Source organism: Brachionichthys hirsutus, chromosome 1 (assembly GCF_040956055.1).
Source record: "Brachionichthys hirsutus isolate HB-005 chromosome 1, CSIRO-AGI_Bhir_v1, whole genome shotgun sequence".
Taxonomy (NCBI): domain Eukaryota; kingdom Metazoa; phylum Chordata; class Actinopteri; order Lophiiformes; family Brachionichthyidae; genus Brachionichthys; species Brachionichthys hirsutus.
In genome coordinates this window covers 13,658,364-13,677,541 of record NC_090897.1, presented here as the reverse complement: position 1 = coordinate 13,677,541, position 19,178 = coordinate 13,658,364, and the positions used below count along the sequence as shown (strand labels likewise).

The 19,178-nt window shown below is 40.5% G+C and overlaps 1 protein-coding gene across 1 annotated transcript in view; it reads right to left on the bottom strand.

Annotated features, from left to right (window-relative positions):
- Positions 1-19,178, bottom strand: part of tspan4a (tetraspanin 4a) — an 87,111-nt gene that overhangs the window by 20,143 nt on the left and 47,790 nt on the right. Inside the window, exon 3 of the mRNA XM_068760287.1 lies at positions 9,497-9,571. Within this exon, the coding sequence (XP_068616388.1) occupies positions 9,497-9,571 (75 nt within the window). The remainder of the gene's footprint in view (positions 1-9,496; positions 9,572-19,178) is intronic.

Sequence of the window (19,178 nt, the reverse complement as noted above, 5' to 3'; positions counted from 1 at the left end):
GAGCAAAGTTCCTCCTCATTTCCACTTTTTGTTTCCTATCTGTTGGTTGTGATTGGTTGAACTCTAGAGCCTTCTCTCTAGAGTTCTGTGTGTCTGTTGCGTGAGTATCCGGACTGTCCTATCGCTTCACCTGCTACTCTTTTGATCCGTTTGCTTGGACTACCTTCTTTATTTAGCCTTCATGTCTTACCCTCTTTGGCGCATTCATTATATGTATTTGTTCATTTAAGTTACCGAACTGCCCCAGCTCTGCCTTTGTGATCTGCATCTGGGTCTCTCTTCTTGTTTCTCTATCCAAAAATGTGATATATATATATTTTCTAGCGTGTCTGAACATTCTTTTAAACTTACTTTATAAGAGTAGGCAATTTTTTAAGTTTTACAAATTGCACCCTCTCAGAGAGGTACAGAACCACATCTGCTTTTGTAAGGGTGGAAGTCATTATTCATTTTCATGTGTTGGCGGATGAGACCTTTGGTGACGAAATCTGACCATAGATCTTTATTTTTACAGCCGTATTGCCTCACCTTGACTTGTCCCAATGCACACAAGCAGATGTGACATCATCTCTCTACACATGCCCGACACCACCGCTGGGTAGCAGAGGAAATACATCACGCTGCGTTGGCTTAATATACGACATCACTTAGATGTGAGACCACAAATTACCCTGGAAGAATGGCCCAGGCTGAAGTTATGATGAAGCAGCGATTGTCCGAAAGTAAGATCTTAGATAAGAGAAAAAACTATTCTTCTTTTTTTAACAGAATAAAAAGTGAATTACTCTTTTCAAGGGCATTTGAACTACTTTACCTCAGGAAAAAAACTTTCTGTTGTTTCAGTGAAGCATTATGGACATTTTTTACAGTAACAGTAATAACGTAAAAATGGTCACTTAATGATTTAGGACGCACGTATTTTGAGGTTTGCCGGCTTTAACTGAAAATTCCACACCACCATCGATCTCACATGTGATATCAGAATATCGCACGTGAGATTTCTAGAACATTTGATTTTTAGTGGAGCCCTAAATATCTGGTTTGATTTAACAGCAGCAGCAAATATAAAGTAGAGTCTAAGTTCTTGACCTGATCTATGAAAGATGAGCGAGTGCATCCTTGACCGCTGAGTAAACAACATGCCCCTGTAAATAAAGCAAATACATCTATTTGCCTTGTAGCAAAAGCAAAAAAACACAATCGTTACAGCTCCCTTTCTGGCCAACCAACGCGTATGATTATTCAAAATAGAGATTTATGTCGTATTATGATATTTTTAGCAAAGCTCTAAAATGAATTATTTGATTGAACAGAGCCCATCTCACCCCAGGTTCCATTTAGCAGCTGTTCTGGAGTCTTTCATCATATCCTAATAAGGGAACCAGCAAATGGAGTTTTCCCATTTTAGTAATGGACTTGTGGATATGGGGGGGGGGGTTATTTGATCAAAGCACTCATCTTCAGAGTCAAAGTCAGATGTTTCACAGTAATGATCATTTGGAAAAGCAACTACTTTGTAACAGAGGCTGGTTTTACTTGAAGGTCCCTGAAGTCATCACATTACTACCATAAGACCAGAATGGATCTTATATGCATAGAAACGTCTAAAAAAACAAAATGTATACCATAGAAATATTTTTGGAAAATCCTTTCCTTTGAATACAGATATTACGAACTTTTCAAGATGTGGATGTAAATACTTGGGGTAAAGTTTGTACAGCAAAAAGGTGAATGAAAACTGCAGTGAAAAATCACATGGGTGGTGACAAAGAGCAGTTTAAGGGCGGACTTTTAACCCATCAATGTCAACACAAAGCCTTTTTGCTACAGGGCTTTGTTGTGCGGAGCGTTTGAAGTTTAAGATCCCGTTCGTTGCAGGAGGCACTGCTCTATCTCTCTTGGTGTCAAACGAGTATTGAATTTGAATCTGAAATCAAAGAGCATTCATAATTCACGGTTAGATATCTGTTTGATTGATGTCTTCCAAGCTGCTCGTACGGCACAGCGTGAACTGAGTGTGTATCTGTGTCTGAGCACCCAAAATCAAATATAGATCTTTGGCGGATGATAAAACCAGGCATATCAGAGTTAAGCAGTACAAAGAGAGAACCGGTAATACTGTTTATATAAAGATTGCTGATGTAATAAACCATCTAAATTAGTGTACACAGACAACTGTTCAATTATCGAGTCAGTTTTGGGATTATTCATAGAACAGACTCCCAGTCGCTGCTTTCTATGCATCCTTATAATGGATGGCCAATCATTTCCACCACTGGTCGCTATAGAAAGCCAACACTTTTGATTGGTTGGCTTCATACCAGCGGTTATTCCATTACTTGTGTTCCTGTTGAGACCTTTAAAAAAAATCACTACAGGCTGTATGATTAATAAATGAATCTTTAATTTGATCAATTTCCTAGCGCGAGTACCACCCATAGGCAGCATGATAAGTGGAAGGCGCTTTCAGCTGTGAAGAATGAAGCCAATGGAAATGTGCCTCAGGCATGTTATTCTAGGGCCAGTATGGGTTATTAGGTTTAATCATGGGATGTAAGTTGATGAGAAATTGACCTTATCTATCAATTATCACGGTAAACAGATTCTTCATGAGTTAAAATATTCATCAGTTCAGTGTGAGGTTTATTTTGTAAATTATAGCTTGGCATTTCGAGCAAAATTGATAATTAAGCAGGATCTCTTAAAGGACATGGCTGCTTTATCACTGTCAAGACGGTTCCACGCCGTGTCCGTGTCCTCCAATCAATATATTATTTTCAGCTCCACCCTTTTGACCAAATATGGACAGTTACGCCTTTAAAAAAAAAGCGATACCTGCTGTGATATTAAAATGGATGCTTCAACGTGGTCATTAGATTAGAGACTGTTGGAAATATGGAGGCTACTACCAACCAAAAGATGTCTGCAGGTGATGGCCGTGGCCTGAAACCTGTCTGCTTCATCCAGTGTGAATCAAAGCGCATGTGTTTTATGCGGCCTTTAAACTCATCCATTCCATTTCAATGGACAAGACTTCACTAGGATTAGCATTTATAATTTTATATAGCAGCTCTTTAGTCAGTATCTTGTTCAGCAGCCTATATGTTGCATTCTGTTTTTGTCTGTTCCTGCTCTCTCTCTCTCTCTCTCTCGCTCCTTCTCAACCCAGCTGGTCCAGACAGATGGCCTTCCAGCATTAGCCTTAGGTTCTGTCCAAGGTTTCTGCCTGTTAAAGGGACGATTTTCCTTGCCTCCGTCGCCAAAGTGCTTGCTCTTGTGGGTAAAGTTGGGTTCTGTCTTTCCCTGCTACACCTGTAAAGTGTCTTGAGATGACTTTCTGTTGCACTATATAAATACAATTGAATTGAAGTGAATTGAATCTCATGTGAGTTGAGGTAACACTGTCAGGATAAGATAATCAGGGACACACATCCAAAAAGAAATCCATAATAATAACATGGCTAATTTGATCGCTTTCACAATCTGAGCTCGTCCCATTAAAGTTGAATCCAAAATTCAACGAGGAACCACTTTGTGAATATCAAGCAACCGCAAGCTTTAAGTGGCTTTCTGTGTGTCATGTTATCAGTGGAAGAAGAGGCGCCCCTGCGCCCCAAGGCTTCATTATCCATGCATCATTGTTTCACTTCAACATGGCAAATGTTATCTGTTTGGTCCAACATGTGAATATTGAGCCGATGTCCAGGCGGTGCCTAATTGGAAGCTTAGCAGCGTGGGCTGTGAGGCTGATTCAGCGCTCTCACGGAGATCTCGCTTGTCGGCTTGTCTATCGCTTTTTGGCTGCTAGTTGCTCGCATTTCTCTTGTGTAGTTGGTACCGCACGAAGCATCCAAATTAACAGGAAGTTTTTTGTCATTTGTTTTGGAACTCGGGGTCATAAAGGGCGATATTTTATGCTGTTTTATGGATCTAAATTGACATTTTTACTTCATCGCACAGAGTTTAGTTCCGTATGAGCAAGCAACCGAGCCTTAATTACATAGCAGACTGAATGCAGAAAACATATGCTAGTAATCAAAGGCCAGCATAAATATTGTGCTAACAAGCATTTAATTACAAGGTTTGGGGGCTTTGTTTACTCCCAAATTAGCTAGACACCTCTTCTGAAACCTTTGGACTGCTGTCATGTGTTCCAGTTTCCTCTTCCATTCTCACTACTCTTATTGCTCTTACTTCTACTGCTGCTACAGCTACTAATTGAAAATAATACAGATGACACCCGATAATACAAAATGACAACTCTCATTAGATGCAAATTGTTGATAGTTCCTCAATATCGCTGTTGGGTCTGCCGTTGTTATTGCTCTGTTTATGTTTGGTAGGTTAATTCCCCCCTGAGGTGGTAATAACAGACAAGGCTGTAAACTCACGAACAGATGGTATAAAACACCCCTACATCAATTTTCAATATTGCCCTGCTGAGTCAGATTCATTTTTTATTCACGCTGACACTTAGCTTCGCGGTGGCTCCGCCTCGCAGGATGTTTTCATCATCCCGAGGAGCCAGCAAAGGGAAACTGTCTGAACTGAGCTGTGTTTGAAGCTACAGAGCTTTTCATCAGGTCTAAAGCACGTATAATAAACCGGACCACTGATCACGACCATCCCCACAGCCTTGGGTGGAGTTCATCAATAGTCGACTACTGCTGCACGCTGTTCAAGTCATCACCACACGAAGGCTTAGTGCACGAGAAGGACATCTTCAGTTTGTTCTCCGTCTGCAGGAGGGTTTCCTCAGGAGACGGCGGCGACGACCTCCAGTAAGCACGCCGACAGCAGACCCACAATGACACTAAACTACTGTTAAACACATTTAAAGGCTTTTGAGTTTACTGTCCTAACATTACTGCAGTGTGTGCTCTGATAATAATAAAGTCACATTAGTGTGCATGTGCCTTAACTTCCCCTTTGGGATTAATAAAGTATTCTGAATCTGAATAATACCAGCATCACCTCTAAGGACTCTGAAGGTTTTCATTATACGATGCCCTGAACTAAGCAGTAGTGCTGTGTGAGTGAGCCAAGCGTGTCGCGAGCAGTCCGTGTGGTGAATAGCAGCAGGAGTCCCAGAATCTACATTCATCAACATCAAAAGATTTGTTAGATGTTCGGGATTCCCTTCCCACATTTCTTTTCCCGTGCTTTCTTCATGCCTTCAGTAACGAACGCTGCATACTGTATCTTATGTCCAGCAATTATTTCCTCCGCTTGCGTGTTTCTTCCTCGAGCTAATGAGGTGAATAAGGACACAAAGAGTTCATTCGCTGCGACTTCATGGCCCGGAACACAATGAAACATCCCATGAAACGGATTCCCTCCTTCTTTGATGATAAGTGTAAGTTACAGAACATGGGAGAGGCACAGATGTTGTTTCATGTGTTTTTTGTATTGATCCAATTTTGGCTGATTTTGTATCTGTTGATTCCTTTGTTTGGAAGGAACACAGAGACTTTTGTAGCATAAGGAAATTAAGACATGGTAGCGGCATGGTGGCACAGTGGGTAGTGCTGTGACACTCACAGCAAGAAGGTTCCGGGTTATAATCCTATCTGTGCGGAGTTTGTATGTTCTCCCCGTGTCTTGGTTCTCTGGTTTCCTTCTACGTCCGAAAACATGCAGCGAATAGATCACTTCAAATTGTCCACCAGGATTTGTATGTGGCCCCGCAATGCGCTGGCGACTCATTCGGGGTGTGCCCTGCCCCTCGCCCATAGCTAGTTTGGATAGGCTCCATCAACACCCGTGGCCCATTACAGGAGTGAGGAATTCTCTCCTGTAACGTGCAAACCTGAACCAAGTGATTGAAGATGACTTTAACTTACCGGGTAAAGGTTTTTCAAAACATACTCAAATGGCCCAACATTAAGCGTTAAGCAGTTTCAATAATTGCTGGTGCCGTTTTAAAAGACTGGGCCATTTTAGTGAGCACAGAAAACTTTATCTTCGTCTACTTGGATCCAGAATGTCACCTGTAGTAAAAGATGTAGTGAAAATGTAGGTCCACATTAGAAACCTTTCAGTTCATTTGCAAAATGTCAAACAAAGTTTTTACATTTCTTTTGCAACATAATAAATGTACCTGTGGTTATAAATACGCTGATGCTACACTGTAAAGGTTTTGTGTTCCCAGCAGTGATTCAGCATTTACAAAGAGAAGAAGTCCTATTCTGATTTGAAAACAAATATATTTGGAAGTTCTGGCAATGGCCGCCCATTCTTTATCATGAGCACGTTCAGCTGGTGCAGAACATCGAGACCATCAATAACTTTACTGCATTCTGTTGCTAATCGCCTACTGGGTAGACAAAACTGAATTATTCAGAGGTTGAATAATGGGGTGCACCGAACACCAGGGAGCTCAGCTCCTCAGAGGAAAGACAACACTGAGCAGTGCTGATTGGCCAAAAAGCCCAGAACAATGTGCCATTTCACTGCAGATAAACTGAGATGAGATAGACAATCATGCAATTCCACCAGAATTCCAATCACAAATAGATAAAAGCTAATAAAAATTATGAGCAGGTCCCAAGGGCTCTGTTTCGGGTAAAAGAATGGATAAATATCAAAGTAGGTTGTTATTTACAAACGCAAACAGAGGCATCTGCCTTGGTCAAAGTCTCCAGGGATAACCGTCTCTATCCCAACACATGAATAATGGAGCACAATGGATTAAGGAGCTGCCAGTGATTTGTGATGGGGCTCTCAACTGTAAGCCAACTCCACATGCTAGCGTTTGAATACACTGCCTCTGGAAGGCACCCATAGACCGCACACAAAATGAAGTCACCACCTGCAGCATTATTTAGTTGATGCTACTAGTTCATCTCATTTTTGCTTTTCTCAGTCCTTTATTGAAGTGATCTTAGTGCTGAAATCATTATAGATTCTTAAGTTAGAGCTTTGTGAGAAAAATAGCCACCAACATATTCAATCAAAGCAATTTTGACAATGCATGAGTAACTGGAGTCACTTTTATTGTAGAAATGCACAAATATATTTCACTCTATTTGATGCATTGCGTTCTAGACATCTTTGCGTTTTTGACTGAACAAAACAGCTTCTATTTAACGAACCATTGATCAATTAATCTACAAAAAAAAAGCTGAGAAAGGCTAAACTAATTCTAAACTGAGGCTCAGCCTTCATAGGGTTCCTGTTCTGTGAAAGACTTCGTGCGTTGGTCCTGTACCAAAGACGCCCCACCCCAGGAGCCCTAAGGTCAACAGACCAGTGGCATAGACTTTTCAAGTAATGAAGACCCTGGAACGGCTGATCCTGGACCTATTGTCAGACCCTCCCTGAACTCCCTCCAGTTTGCCTACCAGCTCCTCCTTGGAGTAGAGCATGCCATCATCTACCTGCTGAAATGTATGTACACTCACCTGGACCAGCCCGGCAGCTCTGTGAGAATCATGTTTTTTCTCCAGTGCCTTTAACACCATCAGGCCGGCTCTACTGGGTGAGAAGCTGACGGAGATGCAGGTTGGAGCCCCTCTTGTGTCATTGATTACTGATTACCAGACTGGCAGACCGCAGTATGTACGCCTGCAGAGCGGCGTGTCAGACAGAGTGATCAGTAATACTGCGGCACCTCAGGGAACCGTTTTCTCTCCCTTCCTCTTCACCCTCTACACCACAGATTTCAACTATCGGGCAGAGTCCTGCCATGTTCAGAAGTTATCTGATGATGCGGCCATAGTTGGATGTATCAGCTGGGGGGAGGAGCCTGAGTACAGGGCTGTGGTGTCACATGGTGTAAGCTGCACCACCCGCACCACAATGTGGCAAAGACAGAGAAACTGGTGGACCTCAGGAGGACAAAGTCTCCAATGACCCCTGTTTCCATCCAGGGGGTCAACGTGGACTCAGTGGAAGATTATACATATCTGAGAGTCGGCATTGATAATAAAATGGACTGGGCTTAGAACACAGAAGCCATTAATAAGGCCTTTTCCTGGGGAGGCTCAGGTCCTTCCACATCTGTCGGACGATGCTGAGGATGTTTTATGAGTCTGTGGTTTCTAGTGCCGTCCTGTTTGCTGTGGTGTGCTGCAAACAGACTCAACAAAGTTGTCCGAAATGCAAGTTGTGGGTGTGAATCTGGACTGCTTAGAGACATGGATGGTGAGAAAGATGCTTCAGAAACTATGAAACATCCTAGACTACACCCCCCCACAATCAGCTCCTTGTACAAGAAAGGAGCACTCGGACAATGAGACTGAGACCTTCCCCCCCGCAAAAACTGAATGCCATGGAACGTTTTTTCTTCCTGTGGCAATTAAAATATACAATGCATCATTGAAACCTTCTATTGCTTTTTATATTTTTAATATTGCACATTTATGTTACTATTAATGCATATTAATTTTGATTTTTGTTGAGTGGAGCAATGATGCTGATGGAATTTCGCTCTGGGATTAATAAAGTATTCTGATTCTGATGATTCTGACTAACACTCCTTTTCGTTTTCACAGACAAGAGCTCCCCCTAAAACTACAATAGAAGTTGCTGTTCTTTTTAGTGCTTGACAATTTTGCTGAAATTGAATTTAACCTCTAATTGGATTGAAACACGCTTTGGGTTTTGAATCTATTATCGCAGAATGCTCAGGCTCCTTTTTATTCTAAGAATTTAGTTGGGCTCTTAATTCTTTTGCGAACAGTTCTGAGGCAGAAGGAGTTCTGCATTACAAAATAGCATTTAGATAATTTTTAAGGGCTGGAAGCCTGTTCTGAAGGAACGTGGACCACTTTTCAAACTTTAGAGACATTCATTGCATCCAATTCCCTGCAGTGGTCAAACTAATCACCCTAATTTTAAACGTATTGCTCATTGTCAAGATGATGCTTGTTATTCTGCATTTGATGGATGACTGTGGACATCTGTTACCCCTTATATACACAACTCTTCGGGGTATAATATTTGTAATGCCATTTAAAAATAACACGTTGTAGTTCTCCAGCACTCAAACCCTTAATTAAAATCGTCCCTTCAATGCATTATTAAAGATTTGGCTAAACATTGGAAGGAATTAAGAATTCATTTAATGAGAGCGATACAGAAGCTCATTCGCTCCCACCCCGTATCCTTGACGTGTATATTTACAGCAAAATCATCCAAAATGCATGAGCTGAGACAAATTGAGATTTAACAAGGGAGGAAAATGGGAGAAATCACCCCCAAACATTAGTATGAATCCAACACATTACTGTTTTATTAAACCATAATTTACATTAAATGTTTTGCCATCATTTCTTCTGCAACAAACAGCAAAGCTGGTCTAAATTTCAAAACATCCTTCTGATAAGAATCATTCTTCAAACATGACATCTTCTATCTCGTAAATCTAACTAACATGCATTGCATTTAATGCATTTTTAATGCCTATCAGTGTCTCCACTGCCACTTATTATCATCTGCAGCTGCAGAAGATCCAATGATACATATCACACTGAGAGCAATTAAGGTGTCTTACCTCGTCTTGGTAGATAAAGAAAAGCATGATGCACAGAATCTCCAGGAAGAAGATGAGCACAAGGAGGATGAAGAACTGTGGAGACACAAAGGGGGAGAGAAAGGACACCTGCGTGATGCTTCATTTATCAGGGACGAGGGAAAGACCAGGTGGGAATAATAGGCGCCGGATTGTGTGAGGAGGTGAGAGAAAAGAGATGACAACTGACTGTCGAGGAGAAAGACTAGACAAAAGATGGGCTGATTGTTCTGCCTTGATGTTTCAAACTGGGACAGAAGTGGAGATCGGACACTCACGGCAGGGGGGGACAGGCTATCAGAGGTGATACACAATTTTCCACTCTCCACTCCTGAATTAGTTAAAAGGGCCACGTTTTATTCCGTGATATTCCTCACCCAGCCCTCCTCTCTCTGTGGTGGCGGTGAGAAGGAGCTGTTTGATGGGCGATATATCTTCTTCCTGTGGGCCCGTGTGAATGCTTGAAACAGTTTGGCGCTCATCCATCAACTCCTCTGTGAGGACATGGCTCCGTCTCTCATTCAGCCTCATAAGGGGGACATGATTCGAGAGTCAATGGTATAAATGGGTCGTCAAAGTCCTGATGAAATGGCATGAGATTATCAATGCGTGTTTGTGGGCAAATACTTCAAGTCCATGGTTTAAAGATAGGCCACATGTTCTCAGCAACAACTCATTGTGACATTTCTTACATACCTATGATTAAATGTAAAATAAAGATTGGATGTTTTCCTTAATTAAAAAAAATGATATTAATGGGTTGTTGATAATAATCTATATTTTAAAACAACAACTGCTGCCTGCTTGTGGGCTCAGAAGATCAGGTCAGGAGGTATAATGTTCATATGGAGTCCGTTTTTTCCAATCCATGTTTGCTGAAGTAGTTTTAGTAGTTCATGTTTGCTTTGCATTGATAAATGTTCGGTCAAACATCACTGAATTAGTTTCATACTGAAGGAAATGGTTGAACATCCTGATTCACTGCAAAGTTTAGAGAGATTTAGAGACAATTAAATCATAGAAAATGAGGGGAAATATGACTCAGAGGAGGACAAAGATTTCTTACAAAAGCTCAGCTCAAAGAGTGACAAGGGGAGGATTAGCTTCCCCAAATTGTATCTGAATAAAATTACCTTGAACAAAATTATAATTGCTTTAGCTTATTGTGTTTTGTGTTATTGATGAGTATATCTTTATTTTTTTATATAATTTACCTTCATGATTGGAGAGGCAGCCTTCAGTCATTTTAATGTTTCCATGGGTGCAGTTATCTCACTGTGCAAAATGAGTGGGCATTTTTAAAGCTGTATTTATAAGCCAAACAGGACAGTGGAAACTCCACTGGTAATATAATTAAAGATTTAAATTCTGGAAGAAAAAAAACATTCTTCTGCGTGTGATTATTTTAGAATCTTCGCTTTGCTCTTTTTCTGTTTTTCTGATCGCCTGAGTTGAGTGTTGCTCTCAGGCCTTACTGCCAGTGGAAATAATCATTTAATAATTTATTAACTCTTTTTTTACGTAGACCTACGGTGAAAAAAAGAAAAATCAATTCATAACACATTTACTGATTCCTTAAAAGAACAGAAGCTGTATTTCGGAGCCAACCAGGACAGAATCGGCCCTCTATGTTTACATCTTGGTCCTCCTATTCCTAATGTAATTTCCTTTGAACACAAATATTCTGTTCAAAGTTCTGATGGAGATCAGGATTTATCAAGTGCAAGACACGGATGGACACACAAGGGTGAACAAGTCGCTCAATCCATCCAGCTAGAGCCCTGCTGACAGACAGCTACAGGTGGCACCACAACAGAAAGTAGCACGCCAAACACACACTGTTAAGGGAACCTGTGCTGCAGTATTGACTTGAGAACCACATCAATGAAGACAGGCCCAACCAAGTCACTGCTGTGCACATCCCAGGTACCGCTGAGGTTGAGCCTGCACACCTTGCCGGCTGTGATCACCTCTGTGATCCAGTGGGACAGCCCTCGACTGAGATGCTGGTATATCAAGACACTCCTGTGCATACACATGAGGAATTGGACCCTCTATGTGTGTGTGAAGCTCCCACAGATTCACCTGCAGCTTGTCCTCCTGGCTGTTTGTAGGGAGGCTGTTCAGAGGAAGACTGTGTTGCCCCCCTGACAAATAGCAAAATAAACTCCTCTGGCTTGTAAAAACAAATGGACTATAATAAATGTTAATAGTTTATGTTAATTTAACAGGGAACTCACTTGGAACTTTGAAGCAAACTTGAATTTAATGAAGGCAACACACACACACACACACACACACACTTCGTTTCCATATCCAGCTCCGTCGCTGCTACAGAGTCTTATGGAACCATCTCACTGAGTTCAAAGAGATTCCAAAAGAAATGCTGTTTTTCAAAGACGTCATGGCTGAATGTGTCTTATTTGTTTTCCAGGTGTTTACTTCACAGCAGATGCGAGTTTACGTGACTTAAAGGTACCAGTTATCCATCAGGTATTTTTTTGAAGAAGCTTGAATGATTGAATTAGTAACCATGGCAACAAGGTAGCAGCAAACTGAATTTTAAATGAATTTTAATAATGGCTTCATTTTTTTTTTTTTTTGCCGGTTAACTGAAGGAATACAGCACAGTCCACCGTGTATTGAGATTTAAGCCAATAAATGTGTCAAATTATGAACCACATTTCAGCAACCAACCAAAAAAATTAGCCATATTTTTCTTTCTGTGAAATTTCCTGACCTGCTGTTGATCCTTAAAGGAAAGTCTTTCCTACCGCAGTGTAAAAATCGACTTCACAGCTAGAATGTTATATATATATATATATGAGAGTTCTGGATCAGCACCTTAACCTTCCTACCTGACATTTTCCTGCAGTCAATACTTGGCCACATGAAGGCAGATAAAATCTTAGCTGCATTCAGAAAATATTACGTTATTAAAAAGACCAAAGTGAGGCTCTCTGCTTCCACACTGTTCCCCACACTAAACCATGTCATCCTTACCAGCTTACATAGTTGAGTCAACCAGTCTCAGACCTGTGGTCACGTTTACAGATGACCCCCCCTCCCCCCCTTCAGCATCAAGATATCTGTCATTAGATTTTGGACAGGGAGCTTAAGGAAATCTTTTTTTTTATTACAGATGCAGCTTCAGTCATAGACATTCTGTTGCATTAAAATGTTTTCATTTATTGCCCCGTGAGTCCTGTGCCATAGAATGTTAATCTTAAAATATCCACTGTATACATAAGAGAAAAAAGAATTTAACAATTAAGAAAGAAAAACATTTTTCTTTTTAGCATTTTATTTCTGTAACTGGTTATTCTACTCTGCTGTGTTCACTCCAGAGAGTAAAGGGATGAGAAACGGATGCTCACCGTCATTTGGAAAACAAGCATACCTATTTCCTGGGATATTTCCTCATTTATTTGCACTTAATAAGAATAGAATGCCCTTCAGATCAGTCTTGTTGGCATCATTTGATGGCAGGAGACTGCATTTTTGCATTTTTAATATACTACAAGAAAGTAGTTGAATTAGCAGGAGAAAGGTCAAATTACTCATTAACGGAGTTGATATTATCAAAGGCGTTGCAGAAATTAACTGAAAATTATGACGATCCATTTATGAAGCATGTTCAGAGGCGCACAATTATAGTTAAATCGAGTGCAGAGGAATTGTTCTATTTCTTCCTTGATTAAATGTAATTTATCAAAGGGTAAACAACTCCTCAGTTGCGTTAATAAAAACAAAAACAAAAAACACCAAACAGCTACTGAAAATAGGTATTCTGTGACTTCAAAATGTTTAATTGAGACATAAAATTAAAAAAATCTAATTTGCTCCAAATGACTTTGAAAAGCTGTTGACAAGATTAATGACGTATTTGTTTATGTGACAGACCAATAAGAAAATTGATATAACTCTGCTTCGATATTAATGCTAGTTTGTGTTTAAAGTTTTGGTAAAAAGATCGCATATCTCTAGTAGAATCTAAAATTCAAATTTGAGCTGTTTTGCGCTCTGTGCGCTCACTTGTCTGGCCGTGATAAATGATCATAAACAAAGACTCAGATCCCATTACAAAGGGAACAAAACAGACTCAATATGGTGTTCCTGGATTGTCATTATTCACACTGAACTATGCTCTGTTTGGAGCAGTGGGTTTCAGCATCGTAACAACAGGAAAGATTTATAGGACAACAAGATGAAACTAAATAGGACTGTAAGCGGGTCCTCTACAGAGGAAAGAGTTTGCAAACTGTCCATCTTTGATTTTCAAAGTCATTGCTGTGTACTCTTAGTGATGGAGACTCCACCTGAGAGAAAGTAACTACAATCAACTGAACTACTGTACCATCGAGAAAGAGACCCTAACAGCTAGACACAATATATGGGTTTCAATTGATAGATATAGACAAAATATACAGAATGTGTAGACAAATATGCAGATTAAATTAGAATATACATGCCGGTAGGTTAAAGTGCATTAACTTGTACTGGTGGACATACTATATGAATGATAATGACATAATAGCAGGGGGCGGATCATTATAGCTGTTGTTGTCGTAGTTGCATGTCTGTGTCCTTGTTTCTCACTCCCTCTTTCTCTCCAACTATCCTCTCCATCCCCCTCTCCCCCTATCTTTCCTATGTCTCTCTGTCTCTCGTTCTGGCCCCATTGGCACTTTATCGGAAAGTGACAATCTAATCAAATAACTGTGCATGCACATAATAAAAGATGGTACAGTTACAGATACCAGCCTCAGCATCACAAAATCATAAATTGAAAATACACACACACACATTTTCTTTACATTTTGTCACAGTTTGTTCTTTTTTTTTAAGGTTAATTTTTTGGTCTCAGTCTACAAGATTAAGTGTTTTTGAAGGTAAATCATTCTTTGGTAAAACTGCCAACCCCTCAGAAACAAAACGCCTCTGGCAGTGATGCATGGGTCGCAGAGTTGCAGCACTCAATGGCTCTTATGAGAACACCACCCGACCTAAAAAACATTCACTAATCAACCACCCGACATTATCTGGCCCACAAACCACCAGATGTATGAACACAGCAACACACTTGTCAGGTCGGAGACAAGACTAAACACCGTAGGGCTCTGCTGCTTCTCTTTCCATCCATCCATCCATCCATCCATCCATCGCCTACCGCTTTTCCGCTTTGCGGGTCACGGGAATTGCTGGAGCCTATCCCAGCTTGCTATGGGCGAGAGGCGGGGGCACACCCTGAATGCGTTGCCAGCACATCGTGGGGCTTTTCTTTCCACTCTTTCTATTTCCCCACCCACAGCAGTGTGAAGGTCTATGAAAAATCCTGAGCTGAAAGGTTGCCGGTAACAGCAAAATAAATATTGCATGGTAAGGTATTATATATCCATTTTGAATATATTTTATGAGGAGGAGAGAGTATTGAAAAAAAAAAAATCAAAATACAGTCCCTTAAAATGTAATCAGGTGCAACCATTTCCACTGTGCTCTGTGCAGTGCAAGATTCTCAGAAATAAAACACCATATTTGCGGTGCTATCACTTTGATCGCCTCATCAGAGATGATCAACATGACAGATTCCTTTTTGTCTCACTTTTCATCACCAGATGAAGATTTCCAAACAGAAAAAAATAACTCAGCCGTTTATTTTCTTGCCACAGGTCTTCCTGAGAAAGCCACTGAGATCAGAAGCACTGACTCATCATATCAGACCTATAACAAGAGAGCTATAAAACGATGTGACCTCTCACTTCAAGTTGTGCCGTGCCGCTGTCCTGAGGCCTTTTGTTCCACTGCAGTTATTGTACTGTGAAGGACGTTGAGCCACAGATGGTTGGTTTCTAACTGATGCCTTCAGGGAGGAACAAAAACCCGCAGGAGCCCGACCTCTCCAGAGAGCCAAATGGAGCTCCTCAGGGTTGGTTTTTTTTGTTGTTGTTTTTTTAACTAGTTTTATGTTTTCAGCTTGTTTTCTTATAGCAGTGGATTCCACAGCACAGAAAGCTGTTGCAATCAGTCACCATAGAGGCGGATGCACAGTTTACGCTCCGCGGGTAAGTAGACTTGAATAAATCGGAGGCCTACCAGCTTTTATTGGCCACTAAAGTGTAATGCACATTGCCTGCATTATAAAAGATTTGTATAGCACACTCCAGAGGCCGCGCTGTATATATGCTCACGTTATTTATGCTGTGTCTTGTTCGACCAGCGGCGCTGATATCCCTGATTAGCTGAGAATGATGACATAGCAGGGCTTCAGACTGAGAACTATAATCAAAGTGCAGCACAGGGATCGATTCCCTCGTGCTCATCCCATGCTATGATTTCTATGCTGTGATAAAGCTACAGAGGATCAGCCGTGTCAGACACAAAGTCCTCCAGCGCCTCTGAAATCAATACGTTGGGGATCTTGAGTGTGTCTGGAGGGGAGGCTTTGAGGCGATAACCGTGTTCTTTTATGTGGTGCGTCTGCTCATTTTTACAGCCTATGTATCTCAGAACCTCATAAAGCTGCTCGGTTGGAACAATCTGCTTCCATTTACACCGCAGTGATCTCACCTGTCTGACAAATGTGTGGGTGGATTAGGCCACAGACCTGCAGTAGATCCTCTTTTACCTTTGATGTGCATTACTATTGTGTAATAACACATCATTGTGTGAATTTTAATACAAACTTTAATTACTCTATACTCTGATTTAAAAATGATATTTCTGGGGAGATTAAGTGTCCCCCCCGCCCTTATAAGACTTATTTTTAAAATAACAGGAGAGGGTATTGGATTTCATTCCTTAACCTGACCTAATGTCATGACTGATGTGCTAGACTCAAATAATGAAAGGACATTAAAGCACCTGAAAGGCTTGTTTCTCTCCAACATAAGTTTTTGACAAAACATAATCCACCAGGCGATAATATCGTTACTATAAGGCCTTAAATTATATATTAGCCAGGAGATGATGAAGACTTAATTAAATAAGACAAGAGTTGTGAGATGCAGTGAGAATTATTTGCCCATCCATTTAAACATTGCATTAAAGCATAATTGAACAGTTTGGGAAATCTCATTCACTTTGTCCTCCCATTCATCTTTCTTTTAGTCGTTGCTCAGTTACATGAAGCTGGAGGCAGTGGCTGTCGAGCTTAGCTTATTTTAGCAGGGCAACTCAAGACCCGAAAAAGATGGAAAAAAACCTCACTGGATTGGTCTAAAAGCGAGATATATACCCTGCCTGTGGCACCCCTGAACCTACCAATGAAGATGCTGCAATATTTCTTTATTGCTGCCAAAAACCAAGTGCAAAAATGACTTTTGACTTTCAGTCTGGTTTTTTGGACTACTGGGGTTTCAGAACAATGTGCTGCAATGAGCAGTCCCTGAGTTTCCATGCTGGAACTATTTTTCAGCCTCGTACACCGTCTTACTGGGGGTCTCTCCTGGTTGCCTAGCAACCTCAGTGCAATGACAGTACTCTATGGATTTAACCCGAGGTACAAATAAAACTTTCTACAAAATAGTTGTTGCGATATAAGAACAAAACATTTCACCATGCTGACACTGAAGTTTTTGTCAGAATCTTATTTCTAATTTAAATTTCAAGATCAGCTGTCATAATTATCTTTTTCTTACAAACAAAGGTTTATATGCACTGATAAGACATTACTGGCCAAAGTAAGTGATATTTCTTTTTGGCAGATTTGGGCCTTTGGCCTATTCTCAAACAATTGCATGCATATTTTATGACATAGCTGCTACTCTATATGCTGGTGAATCACATGGGGGAGTTTTGTTTATGTCTGAGTGTTGGAAGAACTCCAGCAGTCAACTGACAATGTCTAGAAAGAATACCTTAATTTAATTTCCAGTTTTTGGATAATAAATAAAGTGTTTTAATTTCCACCCCTGCTAAACATCAAACCTGAGCTCCGAGAAGCATCTAACTATGTGATGAATATCTGTTTATACTGATTTCAACATTTATATGGAACCTAACGTGTTTGAAATAAACACGATTGTGCAATTAAAAAAATAAAAAAAGCACTGAGCTATTAATTCAGACCTGACAAATTGTGAAACACACAAAAAGGCAACTGAACAAAACACAACAGTAATTCCTCTGCAGCCTCACATCAATATCTTAATAACCTGTATCCTCCATCAGTGGTCACCATAGTTAGACCTGAAATTTGTCGTGAGAAACATTTCTTTTATGTTCTTTTTTTTCCAATCTCATTAAAGTGACAGCACAGGAATCCATTTGGTCACTGCAAGGAAAATGTCATGGATCACGCTCATGGTCGCTACTCAGACCTGCTCCCACTGAGCTCATCTGAGCCATTTCTCTCATCATTAGTGCTATTTGATTTTCTCTCTCATAATTATCATTTCTGATAAATGCTGCACAGTGTTGGCATGAGATTTCACATTATTAGTGTGTCAAAACACCTATCAATATTTAAGGGCCCTTGGAGTCCCTGTCTATCAGGTATGCCTGAAAAATTGGCATACAAAATACGTATACACAAATTGTATATAACTTAGAGCATCACTATTTTATGTTGAAAACTTCCTGTTCTCTTATTTGCATATTATTGGTTATATAATGATTCCTTTTCCCTGAGCGGATTCAAATGCCAGAAAATCTTCCCAGCAAAAAATATAATATCATTTTCTACAGAGATTTTTGCTGGTTCATTTTTGATATTTTTCATTTACTGCCTAACTCTGTCTTTTCCTGCTGAACAACACTGTTCCAAATAAAATATTAGTGTTGAAATATTATCATACTGACCAAAAGGAGAAAGGTTTGGGGTACTTTTTATAGTCGTTACTTTGTACACACTCTGTGCTTTGAAACGTGTCTGAAAAATGTGAATGACAAATAGCTAGATAATCCAATTATTCTAATTCACATTCAAAATAAGTTACTTTGACTGAAATGAGCACAATAGATGACATTAAAGCAAATAATCAGGAAAGAGAAAACTGCTACAGCAACCATATCAGTGGGTGTTCTGGTTGGGTCCAGGTAGGGCCAGCACGACTGTACCCCCTTAAACCACTCATAAACTGCACTGAAGAGTTCTCCCAGAAAAACAGGGAAGCCACGGATTCCACGCTGAAAATACAATTTTCATTTTATTATCAAGATGATTTACCTTTTTGGCTCCACAATAGCTGCTGTTATCAGAATTCAGCTGTCATTGATAATATGTTGACGCAATATTTCATTGAGTCACTTCCCCTTAGTGAAACAGCAACATATGGGAAATGTCAGAGGGTTTGCATGTTTTAACAATATTGACAAAACTAGTCAAGGGCAGCACGGTGGCGCAGTGGGTGGCGCTGTTACCTCACCGCAAGAGGATCCTGGGTTGGATTCCACCTTGGGCCTTTCTGTGTCTGCGTGGTTTCTCTTTGAGTTCTCCAGCTTCCGCCCACCTCCCAAAAACATGCAAATTAGGTGGACTGGCCACTCTGTATTGACCGTAGCTTTTTGTGTGTGGGTGAATAGGTGTTTGACTTTTATTATGTGGCCCTGCAACGAACTGGAGACTTGTCCAGGGTGTACCACTCCTCCTGTCCTTAGTCAGCTGCAGTAAACTCATGACACATGATTTTGGCTAAGCGGCTGAAGACTGGACGATTGCTGATGG